At 37.2% G+C, this 17,309-nt stretch overlaps 1 protein-coding gene across 1 annotated transcript in view; it reads left to right on the top strand.

The window, feature by feature from the left end:
- SPARCL1 (SPARC like 1) overlaps window positions 1-17,309 on the top strand; it is a 34,952-nt gene that overhangs the window by 3,121 nt on the left and 14,522 nt on the right. The window contains exon 2 of the mRNA XM_016161059.2: window positions 14,817-14,881. Coding sequence (XP_016016545.2) covers window positions 14,828-14,881 — 54 coding nt within the window. The 5' untranslated portion in view covers window positions 14,817-14,827. The remainder of the gene's footprint in view (window positions 1-14,816; window positions 14,882-17,309) is intronic.

Genomic DNA, 17,309 nt, shown 5'->3' on the forward strand with positions numbered 1-17,309 from the left:
CAATGAGAGTTTTCTGTTTCATATTGCCATGAAGGAGAGTGGGAAGAAATGTTCCTTTGCTGTCAATTCTGCTTTATTGGCCTACTTGGACAGAGGAGAAGGCCCCCAGCATCTCTCCTTTCTTATCTTTTCCAAAGGCAAGAATAGGAGTTTTGACTTGCTCGAGGGGGTATTTTTTGCCCTCTAACTGAAATTCAAACAAAAGGGTTTGGTTTTGTTTTTTGTTTTTATAAACCTCTCCCCTATGTTTCTAGCATTGAAATGTCAGCTGCTTTTTCTGGCTACATGTAGCAGGAGCAGCTTGTTGTCATAGCAATGAAAGGGTATAGAGAAACTCAAGTTTCATGACCCACTCTGTGAAATAAGTCTTAGTCTGCTTAAAAACTCTTCTTTAGAAATGAAGTCTCTAGTCCTGGCTTGTTTCTTTCCTATTATGCAACCAACTTATGTACACCAATTGCAGTAGCTAAATGTTTCTTTTAAAGATTTAATGAATAGTGTTAAGAAAATGAACAAGAAATCTACTAACACAGTGACCAGCTTACTGTGGAGTGCAGGGGAAAAACAACTGGGAAGGCAAAGGAAGAAAAATAGAAATGACCTCACTTTATAACACATGCTTTACACCCCACAATAAATCCATTTTCTGTGTTCCCACTGCCTCCTCCCATCTTCACGATATGCGATAACACAGTTGTTTTCTAGGGGAACTCTGGGACAGGCTGCCTGGACTTGAATCATGGCACTTATATTTTCTAGTTTTTTTTTTTTTTTTAATTTTAGCCACTCCTTGCCTCCATCTTCTCATAAGTAAAAGAGAGATAATAATAGTCATAAACTTGTCATGGGAATTGAATGAGATACACTGTATGTAAGGTATGCACAGTATCTGACCTTGGTAAAGGTTGGCTATTAAGCTTGATAAGCCTCAGTTTCCCTTAATTAATAAATAGGGATAACAGCTATTTCATAAAATTGTTGTAGAATTAACTGAAAAATGAATATAAGTGGTACTTTTAAAAATATTTTTCATTATTTTGTCTAACTCTGATGAAAATGTGGCTTTTTTCAACTTGGAATTTCCCAGTAAGTAAACTGTAATGAATTCAAGCCTCAGAGGTATCATTGTATAAATGTGAACTATCAAATTCCTAAAAAGAAAAAAGAGAAATAATAAGGGTTTTCACATTTGTAAAGAGTAATGAAAAATCTTTTCAACTTGATTGACCCTAGAGCAAAAGGCATTTAGTGCATTAAAATATTTTTTATTAAAGTTTCTGTTTTAGTTTCTCCAGTGTTTGTTTTCCAGGTCATGCAATTATGTAAATAAGCAATATTTTAATCTTATGTCTCAAACAGCTAATGTATTCAATGTTCTATCCCGTGTGAAATGTCAGAGACACTACAGGAGCAAAGATAGAAAGGGGCCATATTCTTATGGAGCTTACAGTGTAGTTAGGGAGACAGTCATTAATCACATCATCTATTAATAAAAAGTGCATGTGTTCAAACATCTTCATTTTTCTACTGAAAAAAGTCCTCAGCTAAAGTCTTTGGCCAGCCCAAATGCACAAGTGAGTAATATATTATGATGTATCCTTGAGATATTTACTCTATTATTACACATCCATATTTCAAATCACATGTCATTTAAAATATTTCACACTTATAAAAATGACTTTTTCCATTCTCATATTTTAAAACTTTCTATATGCATCTTTAACATCAGTATTTGTGCTCACTGGATCCACTCTATGTTTATCTAATGGAGAGTACGTCATCAATCCTCTGCATGTTGTTTATAACATACTTCTTAAAAATCTGATGATGCTGTACATTGGATCCCCAAGCATGAATTCTCATTCTATGGCAATGATCTCTACATATTAATTACGTATTGTATTGCTTTTACCAGTGCTTTTAAAGAATTTTATTTGAAACCACTTGAGTCTATAAAGTGTGACTTTCTAAAATTGTGAAATTCCATCATCTGCAATAATGAAATCATATCTCAAGAACAATTACTAAATCTGCTTTAAATATCTTTATCTCCTTTTATTATTGTCAAGGTGACCTTCTTAAGAACAAACATAAGTATTGCTTAAGATCATTTAAAGTCGTACCATTCCTGAAATGGTACTTTGTTGTTCAAAATGAAGTAATTGAGACAATGGCCTTTAATGTGAGAGACTCCAGAAGTACTAGTATGTAAGGCAAGTCCCTCTTTTTTGTAGTATAAGTTAAAGGGATGGAAAATATTTACATTATATTGAACATACGCTGTATATAATTATATGCTGAAATAGGTGTTAAGAGGGCAGAACACCTTTTTCTAAGAAAGCATATGAGGAGTCTGACCTCTGTTCAAGGACAGTAATGACTTTTCTTGATCTGAAGGCTTAATGGGAGGTTAATTCTGTGTATGTGAGAGAAAGAGAAAGTTGGGGGGAGGGGAGAGAGAGAGATAGTGGTGGTTGAGGTGAGTGGATGCTAGCAAGAGGATTCTGAGAGTATGAATACCTTGCACAAAGGCCCTGCAACAGGAGGGATCTTAGCCTATTTGTGGACCAGAGAGAAGGCCGGCTCCTCTGAGCAAGAGGCAGAGCAGTGAGAGTGCAAACTTAAGCAGCCTCCCATGATTCCTTTTCCCCTGGGCACAAAGGTATTTATCCACTGCTTAATCATGTTTAATATGTGTCTTCAATGTCTCTGTTGAATTCTGTGTAGTCTAAGTTCCAATAGGCATGAAACATGTCTGTGCTTAACTCAGACCCATGTGGGGGTAGGTTCAATTAAGAAGGATAGGCAGTTGAAGGTCAGAGCTCCTGAAAAGTCTGCACCTGTACATCCGTAGGGCTGGGACATCTTAATGTCAGAGAGTGGTGACTCAGCAGAGAACTCGAAATAGAAGAGCATCTTTTTTAATCCTTCAAACGACTTTAACTCCAAGCTATAGAGCTCCCCCAAGAGACTCATTAATACTTTGAAAGCTGTAAAGCATCAGTGTTAACTCCAGATCAGGTAACAACACATATATGTTAGCCAAAATATGCCTAAAGGATTTGTCTCTTATAAAAGGCTTTGGCTATCATGTAAAGACAGGGTGATGAATGTTCTGTTTGAGTCTGATTGTAAAGTACCCATAATAATCATTTTGTTTACTACATTTCCTTGGAAGAAAATTTTTCCATAGTTACAATTACTAAAAATAGCAGCCTGCAGGCTTCCTCTGATATAAACGAATTCAACAGAAGATACCTGTCCTTATTTGGAAGTGTGGTTGTACATACTCCTGGAAGTGATATGCTAAAAGTAAGAAGGAAAAAAAAAAAAAAAAACACAGGGAAAACAGTCAGTAAAAACCTCTCCTCCCTCTAGAGTATGCAGTGTGTCTTTCTCAGTTTTTATGACCTGAGAGGAGACAGGATGAACAGATCAAGTTGTTACCATCTGCCTTGAAAACAAAAATGCTGAAGCAGGTTGCCTCGTCTAGAAAGGAAGGAGGAAGGCTTGTAAGTTTGGCTGAGGAAGCCAAAAAAGGAGCATGCAACTGGAGAAAAACTCAAAGTAACATGAGAAAAATTCAACCAGAATGACTTGAAGAAATAACTAACAGCACTAAAATTTCCAAGAAATCATTGACATAGCCAATACAAGAGATGGAAGGAATAGACTCCAAGCCTGTTCCTCCTTTTAGAGGTATGGATGGCCATGTTTTCACTTGAGTTCAGTGGTCAGACAGCTTGTTAAATGTTTTAGAGAAAAGGAAAGGGAGAAGAGGTATAGTGAGTCAAGAAGTGTCCAGAAGAGACAAGTGGTTAGGCTAAGTAGACTTAAGTGGCAAGGCAACAAACAGAACTTCAAAAATATTTACCATTTTGAATGTAAATTTACATTAATGTTCCAAATTAATTCAATTACTGTTCTTAAAAAGCTATAGGAACTGAAAAGAAATCAAATAGAAAAATCTACTCTGAACAAATCTTTTGATAATATAAACTTCTAGAAAATATTATAGAAACTGAAATGGAACCAATTACAAACAAGACACCAAATAAACCAGAGTACACAAAGTATATTCTGGTCATCTGTGTAAGCTAACTCCTAAATAAGAGAATGATGATCTAGGATATCTTCCCCTTCTCTAGGAAATAGAAATTACAGGACACCAACAGACAGATAGACCAAGACTCAGAGGGTTTCACTCAGAGAAATGTCCCATGTTCCCTACCAAATGCAATGTCCAAGCAATATTTGCTATTATGTACACTGCTTTCTGTCCTCCACCTGAAGGGCCATGAACTCTTTTATGGAGGCCGGAGCTGACATTGCTTCATCAGAGATCAGGGGTGAATGGTACAATCATAACCCTTTCTGCCTGTGGCTTTCAGGCCAATCTCTGTAGGCTTGCCTATGCTTAATTCTCCAGCTAGAGAAAAAAATACTCGAGCCCAGTTCCTTGTTTTTCCAGGAACAGAATTTGTAGACCTGCTAAGAAATCTAATTACAACCTCTTTTCATGGTGAAATTCAATTACAATCTCTCCCACAGTGAAAGCCAATCCTTTTGATATAAAAGGAAGCTAAACAAAGGGATTTCAAGCAGGGGATGTTCCTGTGTTCTGCCTTCTCTCTTAGGGAACTATGCAGAAATGTTGCAGTGACCTTAGCTTGTTTTGCTTGGGAACAATGGTCACAATCTATTACTACCCCCACTCCCATAAGAAGGACAAATATTTTCATATCTGATATAAAGAGTTTCTGGAGACTTCCTCAAGGATCCATTTGTGAAGCAAAATGAATTTTGACCCACCCTCCACACACTCATTTTTGGATTCAGTAAGATGATTTCTCTTATTGAACTTGGACTGTAGCGTTAGACAAGAAAATAAAAAGTAGTGAGTAATTTAAGTTTCCTATAATCTGTTTCTGGCATCTTAGAGTTTTGTGCCACCCTTTCAGCCAGTCTACTTGAGAAACTGCACTGCTCCTTGAAGAAGTGTCACACCACATTCCTAAACCCTAACTGAGATAAATGGAGACGGTTCTCAAAATACTCATCTCTAGAAATACGTATTTTACAACTACCTGGCGTAAGTGTAGAATAGATGAAACAATAAAAGTACTAACCATGTTCTAATCAAATCTCTTATCATTACTACACAATCACTGTAGTGCATTGAATATGTATGAAACCCATATTTGCAGTTTATACCCCCAAAAAGTGGGCAAAATTTTTAGATGGAGCATCCGGTCGACTAATAGGTTTTTAATTGAGCATTAGTGGAATGAGGAGTAAGATGGAGTTTACCCTAGGTTTAATAAAAATGCTATGCCCATAGAGTTAATAAAAATAAATAAAATAAACAAGGATAAGAATCCACCATTCAGAGTATCCTCAAATAACTAAAAGCAAAGCATTTCTACTACACTTGATTCAATTTGAGTTGCCTAATCAGTCACATAATAGGATAGGGTCTCGGTGGGAAGGTGGCCCCAGATCTACAGAAGAAGAATTGATCTTGATTATGGGTCAATGAAAATCTGCAATTGGTTTCAAGACACTGTTTGGTCAGATCTTCACTCTCTCTTAGCACACCTCAAGCCAATATTTCAGCAGATTCTCCAAACTTTTATGGGACCAAACAACTTGGAGCTAACTCAAAAACCACACGGCATTCTGTTGGAATTCAGAAGAAACAAAACACAAATGCTTTCTTTCCCTCTTTTTCTTCTTTCCTGATCCCCAATTCTAGCATATAATAGTAGGCTTTAAGGACCACATAGTGGGATGCAGGTTAAGCTCTTTCAGAACTATTTTTAGTAATTTCTAAAATATAGGTAGAGGAAGATACTAGAAGTGTTTGTTTAAATCTAGGAAACTTTTGGGTTAGACCTCGGTTCTCCCAGTGTTTGTATTTAGTATTTTCTTAGATAAGCATGGAGAAGGAGGGCAGAGTACCAGCATCAGCTCACTATAAAAAAAGCTAATCGATGTCTCCTTGTAATCTGAAAAAAAATTTAAAGTAATTAATTTCAAAACCAAATGTTTTCTTCTAATTTGAAAAATACTCTATGTAGGAATGTAGGAGGTTACTATAGCCTGAGGTCTGGATGTGTTTCCTTTCTCTTCTATCCCAAAAAGTGACACAAAATCTAGCCAGTGCTTACTCTAAGTTTGGTTCTTTGTTGTTTTATTTTTCTCAAATCCTATAAGTTTGAATAGTGGCCACGGTAAGATCTAGGGTTATGGTTGTGGCTGAATATAGCTGGTTCACCTCATGCTTATTAGCATCTTGATAACAGGGCTAATATCTCTAGAGATCCATAGCCTAGTTATTAAATGTAGTCTGTACATTTCAGTGCCATGAAAACAAAAATAGTCATTGTCCAAAAAGAATTAACAATAGATTCCCTTGTATAGTATTATTTACCCAAAATACAACTGTTTCAATTTGGCTAATTATACTATTTTTGATTGGGCAAATTTCTACATGTTCTGGGACTAACCATCCAAAATTCGTGTTTTGAGAACAATATTTAAAATGTTCAATTAGGCTGAGCTAATGAGTTGGGTTTCCTTTGGAGCAGGAAAGTACTGTAATAGAAAGAAAAAAACAGAGAGTCTAATTTACTTTCCAAGATCTCAGATTATGTTGTCATAAGATTCTAGAGATTTCATGAAAAGAGAAATGGTAGAGCAGCCATGTTCCAACACAAAATGCTCCCAGAGCTAATTGCCCACATGTCCTTCTAAAACTCAGATTCTATGGCACCTTCAAATCTTGTGATGACATCAGTGAAATCATCTTTATTGAGCTAATCGCGGTTTAATACTTCCCTCCTTCCTTTGAAACCCTCCTGCCAGTGCTCCCCATTGGCAGAACCTAACAGAAGCCATCAGACAAGAAAACCTGATGATGCTGTTTGCACAGGCCCTGGGACAATTTAGTGTGGGAAAGGCTGGAGAATACATGTGGAGTGGATCTGGGGGAGCAAATGGAAAAATATCTAGATATTCAGAGAAATAAACTTTCTTCCCATGTGGGAGAGGCAGAATTCATAGCTGCAGACCAACTGTGCCACTCCTTGAATGAATCTTCTGGTGCTTCCCCTCTGAAGTCATAAATAAGATTAGGTTTTTCACCTTATTTCCAAAGAACTCTTCAAACCCCAACCATGAAATCCATTAGGATTTATTATATCTGCTTCTTTCAGAGAAAGCAGGTAATGAGTAGAGATGTACCACTGGGGCAAGCAATTGTCAGCCCTCACCAAGGCACGTGAGACATGTCAACCATGTGTTGAATCCTGGAGGGATTTCTGCTTGGACTGAGTGCTTTCACACAAGAATGCTCATCAAAGCCCAGCATTGTTCCCCCACAGGTCCCAACACCATGAGAATGAGGCTACTTGGAAGTGTTCTTAGGTACAATTTGCTGTTTTTCTTAATCCTGGAAGAGAACTACCCCAGTGAATAAGTCTTGGTACATTCACAAAGCTGAAAGCACTTGAAATTCCTCTCCCAACCAGCAGAACTTAACGACCAACATACTCTATTAACAAAAGAAAAAGACAATATCTATTGAATCCAAAGAGGTTTTATATTATGCTGGCAGAGTTTAATAAATAAGAGAAATTCAAATAAGAGTAGTCAGAAGAGAAAGCTAAGAACCTGGCATTCAGGGAAAAGAAATTTCAGGGCGAATAAAATAAATTAGTGGATAGAGAAGAGAGCTAAAGGCAGAAGAAGAATAGGATCAAAGTATCTTATCATTTCAATGGTGAGACAGGCTTAGTAATGTGAATCGTCATGCTAGTAACACTGTGAAGCAAATCATTCAGATATTATTAAGTCCTGCAACATGACAAATGACACAAGCCTTCGGGTGAGCCTTACTCAAGAGTGGACTCAGAATTTGTGAACAGGAAGTTTGCACAACGTGTGGGGCCCTCTTTTTTAATAATAGAAAAGTCAAAATTTGTTACAGGGCTTTGTAAGGACCTTGCAGAAATGAAGAGACCTGAAACTTAAGCTTTCTAGCTTTGTGATACATCTACCTTTGGCCATACTCAAATGTCTACGCAAAAAAGGGAGAGAGAGTATTAGGTGAGCAGAAGGAGGAATGTTCAAGACCAAAGAGGTTAAGCAAGGTTTACCGTAGTAGAGTGACAGCCGGGCTGAGCCGAAGATGACACGTAAGCCCGGAACGCAAGGGGACCTGAAACTTACGTGGGGCTTGAAGCAGACTTTTTTGGTGGGAATATTTTGGGTGGGTAAATTGGTGGGGAAGGGAGGAGAGCTCAATGAAGCGGAAGTGAGCATGTAGCATTGCCAACCTGGACATAAGTTTCGGTTCCCACACAAACGTAAAGAAGTCTGGCTCCCACACTGTGCAGGGAAGTGGGGAACAGGGATTGGGCCCTCCTGGACCTAATAGGGAGGAATAAATATAAATATGAAAAAAAAATCCACATTCACAGAGAAATAAAAAATGAGAGGACAGATATGATATTATTTGAGCAAAAATAAATAAATAAATATGGCCTAAATAGTTTCCCCTACTACACCATGGGGCAGGGTGTGGTGGAGACTTTCTGAAAAGCTGGCAAATGCCCGAGGGAAAGAACAGAGCACTGCCTCCATGAGTCCATCCCATAAGGAGTCATGAAATGAGATTCAGAAAGATTAATGAGTGCCAAGTGGTACAGTAAGATGAGGAACTCTGAAAGAAAGGATAAAGATGTGCGGAAACTTGGCTATAGCACAATCTTGCCTAAGATAACCCTGTGAGGATGCTCTAAACATGAGTAAAATAATTCTTCAGTAACCCATTATAGAAGAGGAAGAATTACTAATATCTTCTGAGCTAGAGAGAAAGAGATCTTTGAGAGTGTCCCTGAAAAGCTACCTATTTTGAAATTCTCCCACCCTTTGGCTTCCACGCTCCATCATTCATGACTGGGCACAGAGGGATGTTCAGGAAGCTCTCATTGGATGGATATGATGTGGAAGTGAGGTGGTAGGTAGGAATACATGGGTGGTGCATAGGTGAAGTATTTAGCATAGTACCTGGCATGTAGTAAAATCTGAAAAAATGTAAACCATTACATTAGCTATTTTTAGAGGTCAATGGTAAAAACCTACTTTTTCAATAAAATTACATTTTGATGAACACATAAATAAATAGGAAAGATACTATTATTTTCCCTGTTTTATAGATGAAGGAATCAGAGACTTGACCAAAAGGCAACTCTGGTCTGGAACTTAGATCTCCCAATTTTACACCAAATGTTCTTTCAGTTATGCTTCTGCCTTTGAATAAACTCATACATTTGGGCAAAATAATATTTATCTAATTTCACACCAACGCTGCATATTTAAGTCTTTAAGAACAATAACTTTATTCAAAAATATGTCTCATTTTTGCATTTTTCACCTAGATTTTCTATTTGCTCGTCCTGCAGAAATAACAATCTATATTTTGTAGGGAGTACACACTAAATTTGAATGTCTCAAAATATATGACTTTTTACATACCTAAGAATAAATGGCATTCATCATACTTAGCAAGAACATCATGGGTTCATTTTCAAAGTACTTTGCAAGCATCAGCTAATTAAGACTCCCTGTCATCTTCAGTATGATAGTTGTTTTCAAAATATCTCTCGGTTCCCAGGAAAGTTCTCCACTCTGTCTTATTTATACAAATCAGTACATTTGTTCAGTTCTTAAAATAAGAAGCTAAAAGCTGTGGAATTATTTTGATCAACATGTGGCAAATACAATTAGCTCATTGAGACAAAAATGCCCAATGACTGGTCTAAAGGGCAATGTGGAACACAGCAGAAGAGCTCAAAGACTTCTACAGTCTCGGAACTACGAGGAACTAGGTTGTTCCACAAGATCTTATCTTTAAAAATACAACATGGGCACATGCTTTTTCATTGAAAACTCTAAGTTGTTCCTCATTTGAATAAGTCTAAATGCCATAACCATATTCTGTACTTAAGTTTTATTTTCAACTTCTGGATGGAAATATAAATAAACATCCTGGGATGCAGTAAACAATCAGGTATTATGCAGGGAATGTTGGGGTTGACTCTCAAAAAGCCTGCACAACTGGCCACCAAAGGTCAAATGACAAACCCTATATTGATTCTATGTCTTAAATAAGTCTCCCCCCACAGCTATGCCAAGATTCTTAGCATTCTAGTAGCTTCTCTGGGAAAAGGCCAGTATGAAAATACCTCTAACCTAAGACTAGAAAGACATTAATTCAGGAATAGTCTTATCTTCTGGGTATAGTCTAGACACATATAGAAAACTAAAATTTAAATGCATGACATATAGGACAAGTGAGCTGTTTTTTAATGAGTGAACTAAATATAAAAGTGTCTGGAACTAGGATTCCTGGGCAGCTCGAAATCACTGAGGGGAAGAAAACCTGGAAAAAGAGAGGAGAAAAAGTAAGGTAACACTAAAAATTCGTTTCCCTTATACCACTTAATACAGGACATAAATGACTATAATGATAATATCGATGAGAGGCACCAGGCAGAGCAATGGAAATAATAACCACTTACATGTGTTTACTTCAGAGTATGCGAAGAGCTTCCCACCTCAGTGGCTCCCTTTGTTACTGTAAGGATTGTTATTCCCATTCTACAGATGAAGTTTGGAGAGATTAAGTAATTCGCCCAAAGTAGCTTTTAGCACTTGGCAGAGCCCAGAGTGAAAACCTCTGATTTCTAGTCTGCAGCCTGTTCTGCTGAACTATGCGCGAGCCCCGGATTCTGAATCCAAAGTGTGGTTTTCTAGTCCTCACTCACCCCTTGTCTTTGCGCACTGAGCCAAATCATTCAGATTCTCCAAACTTCTGATTCATATAGTTAAATGTTATTATGCTCCTTTCCTTATTGGCTCAAATGAGACAGTATACAGGAAAACATTTTATAAACTGTGAAATGCTATTATATTACATTACATTACATTACATTACATTACATTACATTACATTACATTACATTACATTATATAAATGTAAGGAAGGTGTAACCATGTCTGACTTAATAAATTGATATTCCTGGGGCCATGTCTCAACAAATTTTATAGTTACATTTTCCTCACCTTTTTCTGAAAAAATAAAGAATACCACCTTCTTTTCCAAGTTAAACCTTTCACATACGCTTTAATATTAGACCAGCAAATATTTATTAGGGGCTTACTGAGATTCCATCGTCTCACCTAACCTTCATCATCATTTTACACATAAAGAACTGAGGCTCAAAAACACTAAATCATTTACCCAGAATTATGCAAATTAAGTATTAGAGCCCACAAAGTCCTGTTTCTGAGCCTAAGTCTATGCAACAATAGCTTCTCAGTGACTCAGGCAACTTCTTTGTTTTCCCCTATCGTAGTTCTTTATTACTGCATAACAATCCGCCCCTAAATTAAATGCCTTAAAACCTGGCCCCTTATTTGCAAATGATTCTGAAATCTGTACATTGTGCTACTGAGTGGTGTTTCTGTTGATTTTGTCTGGAGTTGCTATGTGTCTCCAACAAGCTGAGAGTTCAGCTGTGGCCGAACTGTCCCAGATGGTCCCTCATCCTCCAGGGGTCTCTCCAGATGGCTGCTTATCATTCTGTGGCTCAAACTAGTCTCTAGACCAGTCTCGTTTTCGCAGCATGGTGAATGGCTTCTACGGGAGGGCAAATCCCAATGTGAAAGTGCTTGCTAAGCTTCTGCTGGCATCATGCTTGCTAGTGTCTCATTGGCCAAAGCAAGTCACCAGGCCAAGACTAAAGTCACAGGGCATGACGTCCAGGAGTTGTGGTTCACTGGGGTCATCGTTTCTTACCACATTTCCTCTCTTCCCCACTATCTTCTTATTTGTATTATTTATGCTTTCCCCTAAACATAAAATACTTGAATAACCACATTTTAATACAAATAAAAATTTCCTGTGATCACGCTTTCCCCTTTAGCTACCATCTTACTCTCCTTCCTTTTATAGCCAACCATCTTAAAAGAGAGGTCTACACTCACTGTCTTTGCGTCATTACTATCTGTCTACTCCCCAGTCACTCCAGACTGGCCTCCACCAACATTATTGTACCAAAACTACTTTCCTTCAGCTCTCCAATTACCTTAATACTTCCAAGGCAATGGATAATTTCCCAGTCTTGTTTATTTTGACCTCTCTGTGACATTTCACACTTCCTTTTTCTTATGTTCTCATCCTGTATTTTTTTCTTTGCACCCCCTAATGGTGCCTAATGGTCTTCACTCACCAAGCTTCTGGCTCCTACCCTCTGCTCTACTCATTATATAGTTTCTCATCCTAATAGCGCCCACACTGTATCTCTAATTCCAAACTCTATGCTTACCTACAGACCCATTTATTCAAGTATATCTCTACTTAAATTCAACAAATCCAAAACTAATTCAGCATCATTATTCTAAAATCAGATCTTCCTCTTATAATTCCTCATCTTGGTGACTAATACCACCATTCGCCCATTTGCCCAAATTAGAAATGTGATAACCTAAGACATTTCCTTCTCTTCTTCCCATAATATACAATTGCTCATTAAATTTTATCTGCTTTGCCTTTAAATATTTCTCAGAACTATCCAGTGGTATGATGATAAATGTTTAGCAACTGGCTTTGGGGAAGGGCGGGAGGGATTGGGGAGCATCTGATGATTTTCATGGTGTAATCTTGCCACCATGGCTAATTTCAAGCTACTAACATGACATCACCAAACAGAATTGGGAAGCAATGTTCAGTACCACACATTATATCATATTTCCACTTACACATACAACAGGCATAAGTAACCTCAAGAGAGAAACAGTAAAATGTAAAATAAGTATAAAGTAATGAGTTTCGAGTATTTATTTCCTTTGTTTTTGACATAATTAAATTATGTGTATATAATTCATTTTTTAAAGTTTACTTTGCTTAATAAGCAGCTCACAAAATTCCTGGAAATTTAACAATTGGCTCTCTCAAGCCAGTACAAGCTGGCTCTCTTCCTCTCTTCTCCAGTTCCAAGAACACGACCAAACTTTAAGGCTCTGACCACCTCTCGCATTCATACCACAACTCAAGAAAAGAAATTTGGGTATAATTCAACACCAGAAATTCCCATTTGGCTCAGGTGTGAAAAATGTTTACCTTGTAATAAATGTTAAATAATGATTTAAATAAGAATAGTAATGTGATTATTTTAATAAAAGAAAGGAAGAGAAAGGAGGAAAGAAGTGTGCATATGTGTGCATATGTGTGCATGGATACAGTGTGTGCGTGTGTGTGTGTGTGTGTGTGTGTGTGAAGCGATAGCTGTTACAGTATTAAGTCTGTGTAATAATGGGAAATATATATTTGAAAATATCTATTTAAGCCTGTTATTTAGAAATATTGAGAAACTAGCAGAAGAAATGACTCACTTTCTTTATAAACCTCAAAGTGTTATTTAAAGCTCTGTGGATGTATTTATGTATGAAACGATGATTGGAAAAAATAATTTTAAAAGATAATTTTAAATTATTTAAATTTTTATTTCTGGGAAATCCGGAGACAGAAAAAAAATCTCTATTGAAGACTTAAAACTATCTCTAATCTCAGTCAGAGTTCAGGCTTACAGAACTTTGCAAGAAAATATAGACAGCCTGCTCTTTTTAAGAGAGTTCATCTGGAGACCAATTTACATAGCCTCTTAGCCTCTCTTGTCTCATCCCTAAACCAAAGAAGTCAGTTTGAAACTAACTAAACTCAAATGCATGGCAAATAACCAAAGTGAAACAGACCAGATACAAACGCCCGCATCCCTTGTACAAGGTAGTCTCTACTCAGATCTAGCCAACTGTCACCATGAAGGCCTGCTGTTGCTAAGAGGACCAATGAGTTCAAGAGAAACTGCAAATCTGGATTTTTATGTGAAACCTCTGGATTTTTTTTCCCCTCTTTAATTTCCCTCCAATATCCCTTTCACCTCTGGCCTATGGATGTTGCCGTTTCAGCTTAAGAACTCGATCTCTGAAGACAGGGTGTCCCCTCCCACATGCTCACGGCATGCACTCGGGGCCAGCGCACCAGGGGCATGGCACCTCGGGCACACTCGGAGGGCCTGACACACCCGGAGGGCTTGATGCACCCAGGGTATGGTCCGTGGCTCCACCTGAGGAGCAAACCCAGGACCTTCTGCGCCCAAAGCAGATGTGCTAACCATTATGGAGCCACCCCAAAACCTCTGCATTTTAAAAGACTAATTTAAAATACACAGTGCCTACCAAACCAAACCCATCTGCAGGCCACTGCCAACTCACAGGTTGCAAGTGTGAGACCTTTAAATTAGGTGAACTTGGATGAACCCTTTAGGTCACCGAATTGTCTCATTCTTAAAAATCTTCGCTGAATGTATGGGTTTCTCCGTCATCAAAGAGGCAATATGTTTAAATATCGTATTACTTCACTTTGTAACTTGTACCTTCACTGTGAACACTCACAAATCTTAAGACCCAAGATTTTCATACAGCTTTCATCAAAGGGAGCACAGTCATAAACAGAGAGAGTTTCCGCCAAACACAGCTGGGCCAAAAAATCGAGTAGTCATTCTCTCAGGGGCACAACAGAGTAAAAACTGTCATTAATCTGTCTTTTCAGACATGTTAGTCCACAAAACAACAATTGCCTTTAAATACAAAGGACAATATCAAGCTCCAGATACGCTAAGAAAATTATCACCTAATCTTTCATATGGAAACTTTTACCCACCACTGCTAATTATCTTCTTGGTTCACAGGTCTAGAAAGCATGAAGACTGTGCTTTTTTTCCTGTATATTTTGGGAACTGCGGTCGCAATCCCGGTAAATACTCTTTCTTCTGTTATTACATCTCTCTCTCTTGACATTTAGCTTAGAAGTCCTCCATTTAAAAGAAAATGTTCTTATATAGTGGTTTGAAACTCTCTTTTTTATTTTAATTGCAGATAGATATATATACATATGTGTGTGTGTGTATATATATATGTATATATATATTTTTTTTGCCCAAGTAAGGAATGAATGACCAAAAAAATTGAGATAAGGTACTTTTTAAAAAAATATTTTAGAACTATCAGGTTCTATAAGATGCAATAAATATGCAACTGAAAGTGTTGGTTATCAGTTTATTAAACAGGGAGTATGCCCAAATACCAAAGAAAACGGAAAGAAATAAATTCCGTAGAAGCTTATCACATTAGTATAAGAAATCTTGAAGTGCCCACCCATACTCTCCAGCTTTTTCTTCAAGATCAAATACATACTGGCCAAGAAATTCTGAGTCTTTAATAAAAACAGGAACCAATGGCTTAGGGACAGGAAATGATATGGCAACCACAAATCAGTTCCCAACTCATTCTTGGGGGTTTGTCCAAGAAAACATCTGAAAGGAGACACAACTAAAACATTCTTTTCTTCACAGTCAGATATCCTGGCCCATCTATTCACACAGCAATAAATAAGTCATATACAAATCAGATCATCCGAGACCATGAGAGCCACTTCAAGATAACTTGAAAGTTATATATATGGAACTATAGCGAGATGATCATATTATCCTTAATCACACTAAAGGATTTGTGGGGTGTTTTTTTTTTCTTTTTCATCAAATGGAGGAATTAGGCTCCTTTAAATAGACAATAAATGAATGAATGAATGAATGAATGAATGAAACAATTTATCTTTGTGTCTTCTCTCCCTCCCTCTCAATGTCAAAAATTCTATCCTTGCTTTTTGGATAGATGATGGCTAACTTCTGGTTGACAGATGTCAGCAAAGACAAACACCACGCCACAAAGACCAAGCAGTTCTTAGAAAAAAGAATTTATTACCACTGCTAAGAATCATGCTCAAGAAGTGTGTAGGTACTCCAGCATTATATATACACTGTCCTTGGAAATTACAAACATGGGGGAGCATTTGAAATCTTGCTTCCCATCAGACGTCATCAGTTTGACTCAAGTAAACTCTTATTTTTTTTTTTTAAAAAAAGGAAATTACGAACATGGGATAAATTATGTTCAGTGCAGAAAGGAACTCCCACAGAACCATTGTTTTCCCCTGAAAATGTGTTCTGCACCAGCAGCTGTTGCTGCTATGTAAATAGGCATCAAAATTGTCTTTAAGCTAAATGTTTGAATAACAAACACACTTGCGTATAAACACGTTCCAGACGTTTTCTTTTTAGGACGGTTTCTTATCATATAGACCCAATCAAATATTTAAAATATCTTCTCATAGATTTACCTATTAGAAATCTCGTAGCATTTCCCCATCTGTCTGAGTTCTCCGAAAGTCAGTAGATTGATTCTTGTTGGTTAGAAGATTCCGTGTAGATTTCCAGAGGGTATATCGCTATAAATAAAGATGTGAGCCTAATACTAAAACAATCCCATCTCAGAAAATTTCTGAAAGAAGACAAGTTGCCATGTTTGTGTGTATGTGTGTGTGTGTGTGTGTGCGCGCGCGCGTGTGTGTGCATTTCTTCCGTTTGGGGGAGGAGGAGTAGAGGAGAAAGGACACGGAGAGAGGGAGCAGTTCTCCAGTAATAAGCCTAAAATCTCCTCCAACCATTGACTTACATGACTCTCTTGCTGGCAACTTGCCAACTCGGTCACCATTCTTTCTCCTTTTTCCTCTTAGAAGTTGCTTCTTTGAGAATTTTTTCTTAGTTGAAAAGGTAACAAGAAGTGAGAAAGCAAGCAAACCAAATCTAAAATAAATCCTTTACTCCATGGCTTTCTTTATATGACATAATTAGCGCTGCTAATGGAATAAAGATGAGTCAATCCAAATAGAATCTGAGTTTTATACTTACACCTGGATCTGACGTCTGAGTGTCGACAGCATCTCTCTAACACAGACCTATAGTGAATACTCGCCTAGTTCATATTTTTACCACTCTGACTGATGGTAACTTTTCACTTAGATAATTCCCTAAAATTTACAAAAATTTTTAATGTATAAAGCCTTATCTTAATATTTCTGCTCACTTTACCTTGAGAGATAACAGGGTAGAGATTAACAAAACCACAAATTATTTTTATTAAAAGATTTCTTAATGGATATAAAGTTGACAGTGTTAAGAAAGTAAACAAATATTGAATAAAAGTTTATAACCTTTCTGCTAATTATCAGTTAACTTAAGAAAAAGTATGTTATATCCTATGTTTAATTTAATTTGACTTCAACTTTCTGCTAAACAACACATCAAAATTATAAAGTAAGAACGCTTTATAAAAGTTTGAGAAAC

The sequence above is a fragment of the Rousettus aegyptiacus genome, unplaced genomic scaffold (genome assembly GCF_014176215.1).
Source record: "Rousettus aegyptiacus isolate mRouAeg1 unplaced genomic scaffold, mRouAeg1.p scaffold_m13_p_10, whole genome shotgun sequence".
NCBI classification, from domain to species: domain Eukaryota; kingdom Metazoa; phylum Chordata; class Mammalia; order Chiroptera; family Pteropodidae; genus Rousettus; species Rousettus aegyptiacus.